Here is a 16653-nt window from a genome sequence, read left to right as displayed (position 1 = left end):
AAAACTGTAAAAATGATATACTGGATTAGCTATAATTATTATTTTACATAAATAATATAGAATGGCTATTTAAATAGAAAAAGTAATTTGCATTGTTTACGTATTGTACACGCATTTTAATTGAAAAATATTGAAGTAGCATTATTTTTCAATAATGAAAAAATTTCTATGGATTTTGTTGCTAAAATGTATGATGAACTTACAAATATATAAGATATAATTACGAATCACAATGTGAACATTGAATTTTATTATTTTACATGTTGTACAATGATGGTAAAATAGAAAATGCCCCAGTTCCAGATTTGCACGGTTGTCCTAACATCAATCTACTCGAAGGTGATAATATATCATCCTTTTTTCCTATAAATGATAAGAGGTAAGTAAGTAATGTACAAATAAATATACAAATAAATATACATGTATGTATATAATTTAATCAATGGAAGAAATAGAGAGTAGTAATGTCATTTATATCTTTAATAGAAATAATAATTTTTTTCGTCTAATTTTTCTTTAATCAACAATATTTTCTCATTATATATTATTGTTACAAATATATAAAAATATTAAAGTAAATTAATCAAAATATTACTAGTTTAAGAGATATCCTATATATAATTCTAATGTGTTTTAATATAAAATATGAAACACATGTACAATAAGTATCTGAGCTTAAAAATAGCAAATAATTTTATTATAATGGTTTTATACAGCAAAATAACCATTAGTGCAGTTTTAGGTTAATAACTTTTAAATATGTAAGTGAAAACAAATAGCTTTTGCACGAATATTTATTATTACTTTATATTAGTATATGTATAAAAATTTGATTTAATTTTTAACATTATTTTTTTATTATAATTAAATATTAAAATGTTTCACATAAGCAATCAAAACAAATCAAAAAATTAAATTTTTAAATTAATAATCAATAAAAGAATTGTACTTAAATTTTACACAACACTCAGACGTGTAATAATAGAATAATCTATGAGATTTTCATATTTTTTTGTACTTTTCAGATATGACATATTGTTAATTGCACCTTAATAAGCTTGTGATGCACATATACATTAATTTTTTAATATTTTTGTATAAATAAAATATAGTGTTTTCTTTTGGCTGCACTAGTGTATGTTAAAACCGTCGTATACAAATTGACATAAAAATGTATATTTAATATAAGTATAAAAACAGATTAAACCATGAAATTCTCAATACATTTTATCGCGCTGTTAAGTAAAATCTGCATTTTATGATTCGAAATATTTGAATTTTACTTCTACAATTTAAATCAGTGTACAACAGCTTTAATATGCATTAGTGCAACCAAAAGAAAACGGTATTAAAAAAAAATATCCACATAAAGGCTATGCGACTCAATAGTAGTCGCTACTTATTATTAGTAAGAGAAACCATCAGGCCTCGAGTTCTACTGGCAGTGCCCAGAAGTTAATGCCCTAATGTTTTACTCGTATTATAATTTCTTTAAAAATCTTTGAAAGTCTCAGTCCACAACCTTGCTTTAAGAGGCCTTAAGTCATAAGCTGAAAGTGATTGAGTGACAATAATTTCTGTCTTTAAAGTATTTTTTGCGCAGTCTTTAGCTTATTTACAAAATTTAAACCTTAACCCATAAGAAATGAACGAGTTATAGTCGATTATTCTTCTCGCATTCAACTGTGATTGGTCAATTCTTTCAATTTCTTATGGCTCAAGGCTTAAAATATAATATTATAGATTCGGATTTAGGCCTTAACCATTTTTTAGAGCGAATTGAGCAAAACCCAAGTCTTACAGCTTATAAGTATAAGTTTTGTGGCTAATATATCTCGTCACTTACAACTTATGGCTCATGACCTCTTAAAGCAAGGACTTAGTTTTATGGATAAGTATACTATTTAGTAGGTGGACTTAAATCGAAGTTGAATTATTTTACTTTTGATAATTGAGAATAAAATGTGTGTGTGTGTGTGTGTGTGTGTGTGTGTATTGAATGCAATGTTTTGAATATTTCATATTTTTTAAATTTAGCGATAATTTTTTGCATAATCTGTAATAATTTTTTCTAAATGTAACTTACCTTGCAATGTCGCCGTTTTCAAAAAGCCTAGCGAACTTTCGAAACTTATTTGCTGTAATGGTGAAGCAGAATTCTCCATTCCTTTTCGACTGAGTGGTTTGAACGTACCATCGAAAGTCATATAATCTGCGATTAAGGACAGATGTCTTACATCAACGGTGATGCCATACATCTTGAAGACATCTTTAATTTCTCTTACAATAACTCGATTTGCGGCTTCAATTCCATATGTTTGAGAAATATTATAAATATCGTTAGAATATAATCTGTTTAAATCAAGTATTTTATCATATTTGAACATTTCCTGCAATGAAAAGAATAGAAAAAGTAGAAAAATATATTTTACTTATACTTAAATTGTTTATAATATGCATTTACCCCTATATTTAGACCATCTGTTTTGAGAATTGTTTCGCCTTTACTGTTTTGAAATGTAAAAGCTTTCTTAATACATTTTGTTTCCCATAAGACAGTTTTATTCGCAGCATTCTTAATTATTGTTGGCAAATCCAATTTGATTGTTTTAAGCGGTAACTGAAAAAGAAAGTGAGATATGTGTCAAATCCGATAACCGGGGTCTACAATTGCTTAAACGTAGACGTAAGATTATGGAAGTAGTAATAATAGTTATGCGTGGTCTACAATAACAATAGTGGAGACGATGATACTGTAACGAGTAAGAAAATGATCACTCACAGTGACTCACAGTCGATTATTCTCACTGTTTCATCACATTCGATTGTGATTGGTCTGCAATTTCTTAACTCTTACAGCCTCATCCATTATTACTGCCTATTGTAGACCAAGCGCATAAATATCGTACAACGTATTAATCTACAATTTACAATAAAGATATCATAACTATAAGATTACGATAACCAATCAGATGCAGTTTCGATAACAGCAGTGCTGATTGTTCACCATGATAGATAGACAGAAAGTGTTTTTGTTGTATATATACTGCTATTATATTACGAAATCGAATTTATAAATTATTATATGCCTGTTTAAAATTTAACAATACATAACAGCGCGGATAGATAAAAACTGAACCATCTTTTATAACACACAACCATTTTTATAATTGATAAAATTGCTATATAATTGATAAACTTTACAATATTTCACAATCACTTATGTTTATGTTTACGCAATTATAGATCGAGCAATTGTGTAGATTTTAAATGTAAGAATCTAAGACTCGACTATCAATCGACAATATCAGCCTTAAATTTTCTAAGTTTTTTTTTAATTATAGAATGAGAAATTTTAGAATATTTCAAAGTTCATATAAAGAGTTCTAAACAAGATATCCGTTATTTTACTTTAGAATTCTAATCAAAATGTAGACTTTTTCAGCTTTTCTGAAGTGTTCCAATTTGTATTTAAAAAATCTAACAATAAGAAATTTATGAAAAAGTTATAAAAGTAAATATATAGAAATGAAAAGTTGAGAAATTTATATAGAAATTCCGAAAAATTATGTGAAGAAAACTGGAAATTATATGTAATATCAGACAAAATTTTCTAATTTTAAATTGTAATTGAATTAAATAAATAAAAAGAAGTTATAATTAATTATAACTTCTTAGATAGGTAAAGAATAAATAAAAGGTTTTTTTAATAAGGATGCTAAAAGACAGAGGGAGCCTTTTTTTTCGTTCACTTTTGTTTCGATAAAATATATATTATTTTTTAACAATACATCTTAATATCGTGAGTGATGGCTAAAATCATTTGAGTGTTAAGCTAAATAATATTTCTTTGTAGGATAATAGAAAAATTGTAACTAGAAATTTTCGCTTAAACTCTTACCCAAAAGGTGAATTTACACCATGATAGTTTATTCTCGTCATATTCATAATCCATAGCATTTTCATACATATCCAAGACACGATCCTTCCCGCTGGTAGATTTGTTATTGTTATTCTTTCTTTTATGATTTAATAATTTCTTATTAGTATCGTCATCATCATCCTTATCCTCGAGAACTCTATTTGCATTATTATTATCATCTGCCTCTTCTTCCTTATCATTTAATATAATATCTTCAGTTTCTTCTTGTTCTTCTTCTTCAGGATCTTCATATTCTTGATTCTCTCGATGACGCAATAATGATTTAGTCATTGTAGCATCGGCATCTTCCGCGGCTTCCTCCTCATCGGATGACTCGTGCATCTCTCCTAAATCCATCCGTGTTCTGCTTCCAGGATTTTCCGGTACAACTTCATCAGGATCAATTTCATCTATTACTGCGTCCTCGTCGTTTATTCGTCTTTTTTCTCCTTCGAAATGTAACTTTAAAAAAACTTTGGAAATAGTGGCAAATTTTTTAATTTCCTTGAATATATTCTTGAAAAATTGTTCTTCAGTACATTTAATCACATCCCGCGGATGAACGGTAAACTCTTCTTTATAGTATTTATGAGAAAGATATTTGATTCTTAAAGTGTGCACCAATCTTCGGTGTGGGCTTCCCTCCATTCGTCTGCTTATTATTATGTCTTTTAATACATCGCGTAGAACGCATTTTGTTAATTTTAACTTCAGTTTCTTCGCCTGTTTTTCAAGATTTTCCAAATTATCTTGGAATGGTATTTCCATACTTGGAGTTTTTATGTTTTTCGATGCTATCATTAAGATTTCACGTAATCTTGGAATACCTAAGGTCACGTTCATCTCTCCACGTCCTGCAAAATGGAAGGTATTCAAAGTCATTTGAGTAGATGGTTCACCTATAGATTGTGCTGCTAATAAACCAACTGGTTCACCAGGCGGACAAATTGTTTTCATAACTTTGATGGATAATAAATCTCTCAAAACAGACTTTTTAATTTTTGTCGGACGAGAAAGGTATTCATCCATTAAGCTTTCTATCCGTTCAGATAATACTCCAAATTCAATATCTTGCCTGTATTTTGACATTATTGGATCGGGACATCTAGTACATTGTGAACGATATGACTCTTTCAGTTCCTTTTCTGCTCTTATCCACTTTCTCATAAGCGATAATGCGGCTTTGCTTCTCCCACTATGATTATCAATGATTTTTTGTTTTACATCATTCGGATTGGAATTCTCCATAGAGAATTTACTAAACTCATTGATCCTCCTCTTTTCCAATGAGGAACCATTCTTGCTTTTCCATTTTTTGATCTTTTTTATCGTTTTCGCAATCTCTTTGTCATTTCTTTTCAGATATTCCAATAACTTTGCATCCATAATAGACTCTTTATTATCAACTAGAAATGCGATTTGGTCCTTCGTTAGAAAACATGAACCCGGTACATCGAGACCATCCTCTCCATAATAAAACTGAATTAAGCTACCGTCATAGTCTCTAACCGTCGCATCGTAACTAACAATCAAACCTTCTAGATGTTTAACTAAACATCTCTGTAAATAACCAGACCTACTAGTTTTTACGGCAGTATCAATAAGACCTTCGCGTCCCGCCATACAATGGAAAAAACATTCCTGGGGTTTGATTCCAGTCATAAATCTGCCATCGATAAAACCACCTGCTCTAGGTGTTGGATCGTAAGCTGGAAAACTTGATAAACTTTTTCCGCTGATCATTAACGGTGGTCTTTTACCTTCCAATTCACTTTGACCGAGCAAACATGATATTTGCATAGTATTAACCGTAGATCCCTTTGCACCAGATTGCACCATGAGCTGTAAATTATTATTTGGGAACTTCTTGAAAAGTCCCGTCAGCAGACAAACATTGTTAATGTCATTAGTATAAATGTCTAAAGTGCTCTTATATTTGTGATCAACTTGCGCGCGAAATTTTGAATTATTCCAGTAAGATTCTTCCATTTTAGCTTGAATTTCGTTCATAGGTTTATCATTAGATGCTTTTATTATAGATTTTTGTACAGTTTCCCCTATTTTTCTACAATTGGAAATGATTTCTTTACGTTTTTCATTGATTTCTGAAGTGATTAGAATGTCCTCAACACCGAGAGTAAAACCGTCGCACTGTAAAAACATTTGGAATAATCTACCAAACGCGCTTAACATTTCATTCGCGCATATTGCCCCATATAATTCGTAAATACAATGAATAAGACCGTAAGGAGTCGCACCGTAATGCATTTTATCGAGTACTCCACACAATAATTCTCCGTGTCGAATTATAACTTCTGCTTCCGACATGATCATCGAATTTTTAAATTCTGTTCCACATTTCCAACGTCGTGATATCCCTGTTTGCCATTCTTTCGCACAAATTTTCGTACTAGAGACCAAATTGATTCGTGTTTTATGCGAGGGAATAATATTAATAATGACTGTTGAAAGGATTTGTTTACCCGACCATAATATTTTCGGTTTAATAATAGTTGGCGGTAAAAGAATTATGTCCTTTTGCATTATTGGCAATGCTGTATAAACTAATTGCGTGTAATGCGCCTTTGAAAAAAATCTACCTCTAGTAGTTAGTCGTACTCCAGACACCATGTAATCTTGTATAAGGCCACTCAATGGAGTCCCATCTTTTGGCACGAGGTATTGGTTGGATACATTAGCTATGTTATAACTTTCGCTTCTAGCCAATTCATTTTGTGGGAAATGAGCGTTAAGCTCATCTCCATCGAAGTCCGCGTTGTATGCTTTACAATTCGCATAATGAAGATGTAAAGTTTTTTCTCCCTTGAGAACACGCGCTTTGTGAGCCATTATACTCGGTTTATGTAATGTCGGTTGTCTATTTATTAGCAATATATCGCTATTTTGAAGATGTCGATGTACTATTTTTACACCAATAAATTCGTTGGTTCTGTCGCTCGTTGTTAAGAGACGTTTCGCGATAGCTTCCCTCTGCGTACAATCGTTACGACTAATAGCTTGTATCGATCCGTCTTCATTTTCCACCATAACTGCGCCAGGATGAACATCGGGACCGTTTAAAACTAATCGCCTCAATTCAATAACATTCCACGGTGTTACAGATGTAGGATATGTTAATTTGCGGGCAAAAGCCTCAGGAATGCCAATTTCATCGATATTTAAATTAGGATCTGGAGTAATAACTGTACGTGCGGCAAAATTCACTCTTTTACCCATCATATGCATTCTAATGATACCTTCTTTTTTTTCAAGAATTTGTTTCAAGCCTTGACCATTGATGGACTCTGATGATTTGTTCATATCGCGATCCATCAAGTGATTCACATTGCTTTGTAACGTTTGCCAAGCGTTGTGCAACTTTTCAACTGCTGTAATTCCTTTTATTTGTTCAAAGACAAGTCGACCTTCCTGAGGTAAGTGATCAATACCTCCATCTTGGATAGTTTGTATAACATTTCTTAAGACTAAACAATCCTGTATAATGCTCTTATAGATATGAGTTTGAGGATGTTCGACCATTTGACTATTAAGAAAATTTACCGGTCGCACGATCGGTGGTAGTACAGGTATCACCTCGAAAAAGAATATATCAGTAGGATATTCGATATCTACTAATTCTAAGCAAGGTACAATTATTTTAAGAAAATCTTTTTCGTTATGCCATAATTGTCGTAGGTATTTCTTGGATTGATCTGGCATAATCATAATCATTTCCAATTTGTGCGCTACTTCGCACGAGAGCATTTCTTTAGAATTCTTCACAATTTCCTTGTTACTTATCATTATCTTGTTTTGCAACGTTGACATTTTTGGAAGACCATCGTGACAATTCATGCATATCCCAGCTTTATTGGTTCTCACATATTGTTTAAGTATATTTTCAATATATGCATGCCATTGCATAATGACACTCTTTATATTAGCTTGATTTTCAGGATTCTGAGGCATGATTTGGCTGTATCTATTTCTATTGAAGAAATTTTGCATATAAGTATTAATTACATTACGAATATACTCTGTTCGTTCTTCTTCTTTTTCAATATTTGATAATATGGACGTTACTTCGTGATCTAAACCATCAAGATCGTTGAGTTGTCCTTGGTACAGTAATTTTAATTTTGCGGACAGCAATAACTTGATATACGATGGTACTTGTAATGTAAAGCAACTTAAACATGACAATTTAAGCAACATAGACAATGCTTTGTGGAATAATGGATTGACAACAGGTACTGGTAATTCTATATGACCAAAATGACCTGGACACTTGGAACTATTATGTCCACATGTGCTGCATAACTCCGAACTGTTTTTCATTGTGCCTACAATAAATTGAATATAGTAAATTAAAAAAATTAAAACTTAAAATATTAAAAAATATAATTTTTTGTCACACATTTCAGTTAATAATAAAAATATCCGCACGCACGCACTCTAATTATAATTAGGATTATTGATAAAATTTTGTGGAACAATTAAATATATAATATAACATGTTTTAAATAAAGAAAAATATTTCATAATTGTTTCTAAAATCTCTCTCTCTTCTCTCTCTCTCTCTCTCTCTCTCTCTCTCTCTCTCTCTCTCTCATATACACACGCGCGCGCGCGCACACATCAATATGTGTATATGCATAGCAAATTAAAAATAAAATATTTTACCTAAAGATGGATCGTATAATCCACCCTTTAATGGATGTCCAAGAATGTTAAAAGATAATGATGTTATGATTTTCGTTACACTCAAGTTCCTTATATCGTTTGCAGTGAAAACTGAGAATATTAAACGTAGGGAATCTTGATGTTTTGGTGTTAAACGTTGTTTATGGTGATATTTACTAGTCATCTTGATATTCCTTTGAGTTTGAGTAAGTCTATAAAAATATAGAATTATTAATCAGATACAACATGTATAAGAATAGTTGATTTGTAGTCATTATATTAGATTCAACTCTCATCCCATATATGTGCCTTGATTCATAAAATGGATTTGATGGAAAAGTTGAAAATTGTTGATAAGAAAAGTATAAAGTTGATATATTTTATTTTGGAAATAATAAAAATATGTAGTATAATAATACTATAACTATTTTTTTTATATTTTTTTAGTGTTAATATAAAAGGATATATAAGCACTATTTAATGGCATTTATATTTCAGTAATTAAATAATTTCTGAAAAATCTCCTTATTAATTTTAACAAAAATTATTATACATTACATGTGACTAAAATAATACAAAAATCAAATTGCTGTTTTGAGATGTAATGACATATTTGGTTCCTTGCACTATGTTCGATATAGGTTTATGTTGCTTTTAAGACAGTCATGAAATAATTTAACTCTTCATCGACAACGTGAAATTTTTAATTTTGATTCACAAAATGAGGCTTGTAGCTTTAAAGTCTACAATGAATTTTTTTATTATTCCAGACTATATATGAAAATTCTTACTTGTGAAAGCTTTAACGAGTTTTTACCCTAATAGAAGTCGGATTATATTTTACTTATTCTTTACAAATTTAAATATGAATGAGAGTTTGGAAAAACATGATATCGGTTAAAAATTTATAACTTTTTTATAAATGAATGAAAAAATTTTTTTACGTTGTGATAGTTGAAGGTACTTCGAAAAAATAATAAAACATTATGTTGGCTTGAAAAAGTTGAATTATACAAACACCTAAATCGAATGACGATTTTTATGAATAAAAAACACCAGTTTCTTTTTTTGAGAAAAATATAATAAAATCATTTTTGTACAGCGAATTAATCATTAGATTTCGTTTATTTTGATCAAAATGTATAAAGATATTAAAACAAAAACATTACATATCACAATCTATACAATAATATTGTATTTCTCGCTCAAATAATCATAGCAATATTTTTGCGTTTCTCTATAATTTATGATTTATTTAACATTTTTGGAAGAATTTCTTTTTCAAAATCGAATTATGTATATTTCACGAATTATGTATTATATCTTTGTAAATGTTTATTTTGCAATGATAGTAAAACAAATTATATCAAGCAAACAAGTTTTGAAAGTAAAATTTTTACATACTCATTGAAATTAGCATGAAAAACAAAAAATTTGAATAAAATTCAAATGTTTTATAACATTGTTCGGATTTACAATAGGTGCTTTAAGCTTTAAGCCGTAAGAAATTGATTAACTACAGTCGAATGCGATGAGAACAATTGATTGCGATTAATCCATTCCTTATAGTTTAAAGCTTAAAAATCTATTGTAGATCTGGGGTTAGGGCCATCACACATAAAATGATATGAGCTGCATAAGAGTATTAAGCAGAGAGCACAGACTCTTGCATAACGCATAACACATGAGGCATAAGAAATTGAACCAACCAGCGTTCTTTATTTAATGGAAAGGAAGGAAACGGAGGATTTGGATTAGTACATTTTCTAATGCATTACGTGTTATGCAAGAGTCTGTGCTCCCCGCTTATATCTACACAACTTGCACATTTTACGTGCATCCTTATAGGAGAAATGCGATTGGATAATTTTCTTTATGTATACGTTTATGCGGCAATGCAAGTTGTGTGGATATACCCTAAAGCGGAGAACACAGATTCTTGTATAACGCATAAAATATGAGGAATAAGAAATCAGAGTTCTTTATTTTATGGAAAGAAAGAAAATAAAGCACTTTGATTCAATTGCTTATGCACTATGTATTATGCGTTATATAAGAGACTGTGCTCCCCGTCTAAGATCGCTGGGCCAATGAACATCTTATGCAAATCAATATAGCGTTTTTTTGTCGGATGATTATTGATCTAGCGGTCTTGTGTTACATGTGCTTATGCAGTTTATGTCATTTTGTGTACGGTAGCCGTAGCCCTTAAAGTTGATGATTATTGAGGTTAGGAAATTTGTCACATTAATTTAACGCAGCGCTATGTATATACGTACTTTGGTCAGTATTTATTTAGAATCGCAATCTTACCTCCGATCTTCGATTTTAATGAAATTAGGCTTATTCAATTCGACCCGTTTTCATTGGAAAATTTGAATGCCTGCTCTACTCCTGTGTTAAAAGTAGCAAACTCGTGTGGAATCGCTCATGAGTTTACAACTTGCTATGCGAAGCACGGTTTTCCACATAGATTTTGCACGCAAAGCGAGATTTAATTAAAGAAAAGTGATTTTGATTTTACGAGGAGGAGAAGAGAGAACACCCTTCGCACTTTGCACGTATTTGTATGTACATAGGCTGATAGAAAGAGGTTTCTTTATACATTCAAGATAGATGCGTTTCGGAACTGTGCACAATCGAACTGTGTTCTGAAACGCATCCCACTGTGTCATAATTTCCACGACAGCGCATCACTGATGCGTAGTAGCTAATACAATTTGATACGATTTGATTGGTTGACGCAAGTTACGCTGTGAAAGTGTCCGTCGCCAGTCGCAAATGTTTCGCAGCAGCCAATCAGAAGCATCAATAGTAATTAGCGATTAGTATAATTAGTGAAACCAGTCGATGTATTGGCAATTTATTTGTCTGATAGTTTCTCTTCTTTCGTCCTGGAAAGAAAAAGAAGATAAATGAAGTGGTGCAAAAGTTATAGTCAAAAAGAACAGGGCCATTGTAGATTACTCTTTAGGCCGATTTAAGAACAAATGCTTAGTTTATATCGTGCACTTGATAAGGTAATTAATTAATATGCATATCAAGTGTATAAAAGGGGTTGTAAAATTATTGACTTGTGCGACAATTTCCGCTACGATAGCAAGAGTAGTACGAATACCAAGCATCAATTTTGATCACATGATCTGTTTTGACGCTGAAAATGAGCGTTGAGCATCAGCACGAGAAAGCAGCCTAAACTCCGGCACACGCAATGAGAATATTTCTTTAGAATGGAAACATCGGTAAAGCTATACACTCATTAGATATCGCGTGTCGCGCGCAACGAACATCGCACTGGTGTGCTGGAGGCATAAGGTTTAAAAATCTATTGTAGACCCAGGCAAAGTGTGGATATACCATAATGATTAATGAAATGTTAAGTCTGCGGCACACGACACTTGTTTTTTGCTGTTGGATTGTTAGCTGGATTAGAATCTTGCTGTATTGGCTGTGGTGCTGTCAGTGCCAGTATCTCAGCCAATACGATGGCAAGATTTTAATCCAGTTTAGGTATCAATCATGAAACTTTATCCCTAGGATGGAAAGTGAAAAATAACCTAGTTTCCACCGAGTATTCCTCTGTCGTTCAACTGTAATTGGTTGGTTAGGTCTTACATTCTGATCCGGTTTAAATCCTAGGCCAATGAAAATTTTAATCATTGAAGTTAATGAAGAAATTTTTCACTTTTCTCTTTTCATCCTAGGAAAAAAGTTTCATGGATAGCTGCATTCGGTAATATAATACAAATCTGAGGCATCGGAGTACTCGTATAATATAGCATATGTCACGTGTACTGTAGAAAAAGAGCACTCCGACGCCTCAGATTTGCATTGCCGAACGTAGCTATTGATATCCAGAGCTAGCAATCCAGTAGGAAAACAAGTATCATGTGCCGCAAGCTTTTAATTGAATTTAACCGCGTACAGTAGCGTATAATAGTGTTTACATGACTTCCGAGAATAATTGTTTCAATATCAAAGTATTCGAGTAAAATAAACTTAAGCAAACTGCTAGTAGTCACTTGTAATTGTCTAAAATTTGTTGCTAACAATGTCAAAAAAGTCGGTGTTTGGTCAAAAGAATACCCAATCTACGATAGTGGAATTTTTGGCAAAGAATACAAATGACAACAATATGCTGACTAGGTAGACAAAGTTTATTTTATTTTGTAAAAATGCCCTAATTAAGATATACATGCGCATCTCAATTGTTTAAATTTTCATTATGTAATATATGTTTCGTATTTTTAATATTGTACTTTTAAAAAAAAAATTAAATTAGTAATTGAATATTTTTTAGTATATCAAAATCAGTGGCAGAAAAGAAAGTTTTAAATAATGAATGGTCGAATGATTCGTATTTTAATGAACGAAGGAAGATAGCTGGGGACTCGATAACAATAGACACGATAATAAACCTTGTAAGATTATAATTCTAATCAATAAATAAAATTATAATATTATTATGTCAATTTATATGCATGTATTTTATGAAATTATGATTTACAAAACATTAGTGATTTATTATAAAATAATTTAATTTCAATATTTTGAATTGCAGGATAATTCAGACAGTTCAGATTCATGCAAAAGCCCACTTAAAAAAATACCTAAAAATACAGAAGATAAGCATTTATGGACTCCAAAAAAATGTGACACAATATCCATTAAAGAAAGGAAAGATACTATAATTTCAGATTCTGATGTAGATAGTAGCTCTCCTAGCTCTAAATATAATAGTGAGAGATTACAGAGAAATAATTGGGTTGGTCCTGATATTAGATTGAATTTAAAAGATTTAGGTTTAAATAAGCAATTAGGCTCATGGATTGAATTGGTTCAACAGAAATCAGTAATGTCTACAATACCTGTAAGTTTTATGTTTTGAATTAATATTTTATGTAAAATGTTTAAATTTAAGGTAATTGTTATCTCTCTTTCTTTGGATATTATCTTTAGATTACAGAAGACAAATTGCTTGAAAGACGTGAAGATTTAAAGGAACTTCAAATTGAAGTTCTTGACAAATTTTGTGTCGCGCTCGAATCAATTCCATTACCAATATTAGAACAATTTCCAAAATTCGATGCAGACTCTTTCAAAAAGTTGCAAGGTTTGCATCGACACATAAAAGCTAAATTACGTTTAGTACAAACCAAGTTATCAAAGTTACAAAAGGAAGATGAAAGGAATGTATCCGAATCTCCAGAAACACCTAGGTCTACATCGTCAACATCAATTAAGACACCAATTTCGTGCATGTCCGAGGGTCGCTTGATAAATGACTGTGACAGTTTTACTGCTTCATGTACCTCAGTATCCAAAATGATAGATTTTCAAGATTTAACAAATGCAAAGGAGTACGATTTAGCATCCAATAATTTGGAAGCTATGTCAGCAGTTAAGCCACCTGAAATTGTACCTCCAAATAAAAAGAGTACTTTCCAATTAAAAAGACCTGTCAAAACAATATTAGGTATCCAAATTTCTAAAACGATAGCAGAAATGTGGGAAAAAGACCAACAAGTATCAAAGATAATGAATTCTTCAATAGATTCCGATTGTATCTCCATAAAAGATACACTTAATGACAGTATTTCAATGCAATCAAGTAATGAAAAAGATGGATTTATACAAAGAAATGCCATCTTGAATAGTTTAGAAGAGAACAAGATTAATACAAATAAATCTCAAGATATGGCAGGTAATGAATAAATCATTAATCTTTTCTTCTTTTAGTTTTCAATGAGAAAATATTTTATAGGCGCCCAAAGATTTACTGCAAAAGTTGAAACCTTAACACAAGAATTAGATCAATTTCCAGCTTTAGGAGAAAATTGTAATATAGATATAAACGACGATTTTACAGGTATGAGTTTTATATATATGAGGTGTTTCATTTTTTTTTTAAGGAAAGAGGTTGTACTTCTTATTTTTATTTTTGCTAAAAATTCATTTTTGTAAAATGTAAAAAATAATGTAAAAATAAAAAATATTTTATTATAGTGTTTTGAAAAATTCTTGAGATAAACTAAGAATATGTGATAAAAAATGGGAGGTTCCATTTAAAAAATTCAAAGTGACCTTGCCCTGATCTCATCGTCAAATAAGTCAAATAAATTATATCATCTAATGTCCCCTTCGAAGTTGAAAAACTTTTTGAAACATTTTTCGATTTAATGCAGTGTTTCCGAAATATTTTCGTGGATCTTTTAAAATGGGACACTATATGTGCGTGCGTGCGTGCGTATGTGTGTGTGTGTGTGTGTGTGTGTGCGTGTGCGTGTGTGTGCGTGTGTGTGCGAGTGTGTGTGTATGTAATACACATATGCGCATATATACATACATACATACACATATACATATATACTTTTTTATTTCACATTTTATTGTACATGCTGATAATATGCTAAATAATAATTCCAATAATTTGTAGATTGGTCATTGAATAATGTGGCACTAAATAGCAATTATCGCACTGATGATAAAGCAAAATCAAAAATCGAAAAAAAGAGTGTGGAATATGGACAATTTACTGGTAATTATAAAAATGATGGTATTAGTGGAGAATTTGATAGTTTAACATATTCACATTCGCAAGAAATGTTAAAGGTACATAATTATATTTAGTAATTTTTATTTTTATAACTTTATTAAAGAATAAATATGTCATTTTATATAATTAATTTTGTAATAATTAATTCATACAGTCGGATTACATATTAGATCAATATAGTGAAAATATAGTTATATAATTGCACATTAATTATCTTTATTTTAGATATTTCGGCAGAGATTTGGTTTATATACTTTTAGACCAAATCAATTGCAAGCTATCAATGCAATACTTTTGGGATTTGATTGCTTTATTTTAATGCCGACTGGCGGTGGAAAATCTCTTTGTTATCAACTTCCTGCCCTTTTAAACATTGGATTAACTATTGTTATCTCACCATTAAAAAGTCTTATTTTAGATCAAGTTCAAAAACTTATCTCACTTGATGTAAGAAAAAATATTATTATTATCAGAGATATTATTATTACCAAAAATATTATTATTACCGGCAAATAACGTGTTGTAATGTCATTACTTTTCTTCGATACTTTGTTATAATAACAATTTGATAATTTGACGAATTTTTTTTATGACTAACATCAGGTTTGGAAATTAACTCATTTGTAATGAGTTACTCTTTACTCGTTACAAATTATTCTTTTTTTCAGTAAATAAACATGTAATAATGACAACAAATTACTTTTTAAAGTGACTTCCAATGTTAGCACAACCTTAGCACTTAATTAGTTATCGTTACAGTCATAAAAAATTGCAACGTCATTATCAAATCGTTATTATAAAAAATAATGGCGATAAAAATAATGGCGTTACTTTACTTACCATCTCTGATTATTACTTTATTAGATACATAATAAGAGAAATAATGTAAAAACATAATATAAAAAGAATACTCATTTACATTACAGAAATGTGTATACTATTACATACTATTATATTATATATTCTATTACTATTATATATTCTTTATTTTTTAAAATTATAGATTCCTGCAGCTCATTTATCTGGCTCTATAACAGATAATCAAGCAGAGGCGATATACAGGGAACTTTCCAAAAAAGAACCAGCTCTCAAAATATTATATGTAACACCAGAAAAAATTTCCGCCTCGCAAAAATTTTGTAATACTCTGACTATTTTGTATGAGAGAGAATTGTTGACAAGATTTGTTATTGATGAAGCACATTGCGTTAGTCAATGGGGTCACGATTTTAGACCAGACTATAAAAAATTAAAGTGTCTCAGGAACAATTATCCTAAAGTACCAACAATGGCTCTAACTGCAACAGCAACACCGCGTGTTAGAACAGATATTTTGCATCAGTTGGGCATGACTAATCCAAAATGGTATATTTGATTGTGTGTGTGTGTGTGTGTGTGTGTGTGTGTGTGTGTGTGTGTGTGTGTGTGTGTGTGTGTATTAGTTATTTATTTTGTTGAGTTGTTGTTGTCTTATTAATTAAAATTTAAAAAA

The 16653-nt window shown here is 30.7% G+C and overlaps 2 protein-coding genes across 2 annotated transcripts in view; one reads left to right on the top strand and one right to left on the bottom strand.

Moving 5' to 3' along the window:
• Positions 1-256: 256 nt before the first annotated feature.
• On the bottom strand, positions 257-8789 carry LOC105625049 (DNA-directed RNA polymerase I subunit RPA1). Its single transcript, XM_012206392.1, has 5 exons — positions 8606-8789; positions 3902-8265; positions 2465-2620; positions 2087-2390; positions 257-363 (listed from the first exon to the last, which is right to left on the bottom strand). Exons 1-5 carry the CDS (start codon positions 8787-8789, stop codon positions 257-259), a joined length of 5115 nt encoding a protein of 1704 aa, XP_012061782.1.
• Positions 8790-12656: 3867 nt separating this feature from the next.
• Positions 12657-16653, top strand: part of LOC105625034 (Bloom syndrome protein homolog) — an 8733-nt gene continuing 4736 nt past the window's right edge. The window contains exons 1-8 of the mRNA XM_012206374.1: positions 12657-12751; positions 12906-13026; positions 13167-13475; positions 13565-14309; positions 14370-14474; positions 15042-15217; positions 15387-15608; positions 16165-16526. Of these exons, the coding sequence (XP_012061764.1) occupies positions 12657-12751; positions 12906-13026; positions 13167-13475; positions 13565-14309; positions 14370-14474; positions 15042-15217; positions 15387-15608; positions 16165-16526 (2135 nt within the window). The remainder of the gene's footprint in view (positions 12752-12905; positions 13027-13166; positions 13476-13564; positions 14310-14369; positions 14475-15041; positions 15218-15386; positions 15609-16164; positions 16527-16653) is intronic.

The sequence above is a fragment of the Atta cephalotes genome (genome assembly GCF_000143395.1).
Source record: "Atta cephalotes unplaced genomic scaffold scaffold00105, whole genome shotgun sequence".
Lineage (NCBI taxonomy): Eukaryota > Metazoa > Arthropoda > Insecta > Hymenoptera > Formicidae > Atta > Atta cephalotes.
Note: the sequence above shows the minus strand (reverse complement) of the source record. Positions and strands in the feature narration are given on the sequence as shown.

Coding starts and splice junctions, on each gene's coding strand:
- LOC105625049 (XM_012206392.1), bottom strand. CDS start 8,789: ATGACTAGTAAATATCACCATAAACAACGTTTAACACCAAAACATCAA. Junction 8,266..8,605: donor ATTATACGATCCATCTTTAG/GTAAAATATTTT, acceptor AATTTATTGTAG/GCACAATGAAAAACAGTTCG. Junction 364..2,086: donor GAAAACGGCGACATTGCAAG/GTAAGTTACATT, acceptor TATCATTTATAG/GAAAAAAGGATGATATATTA.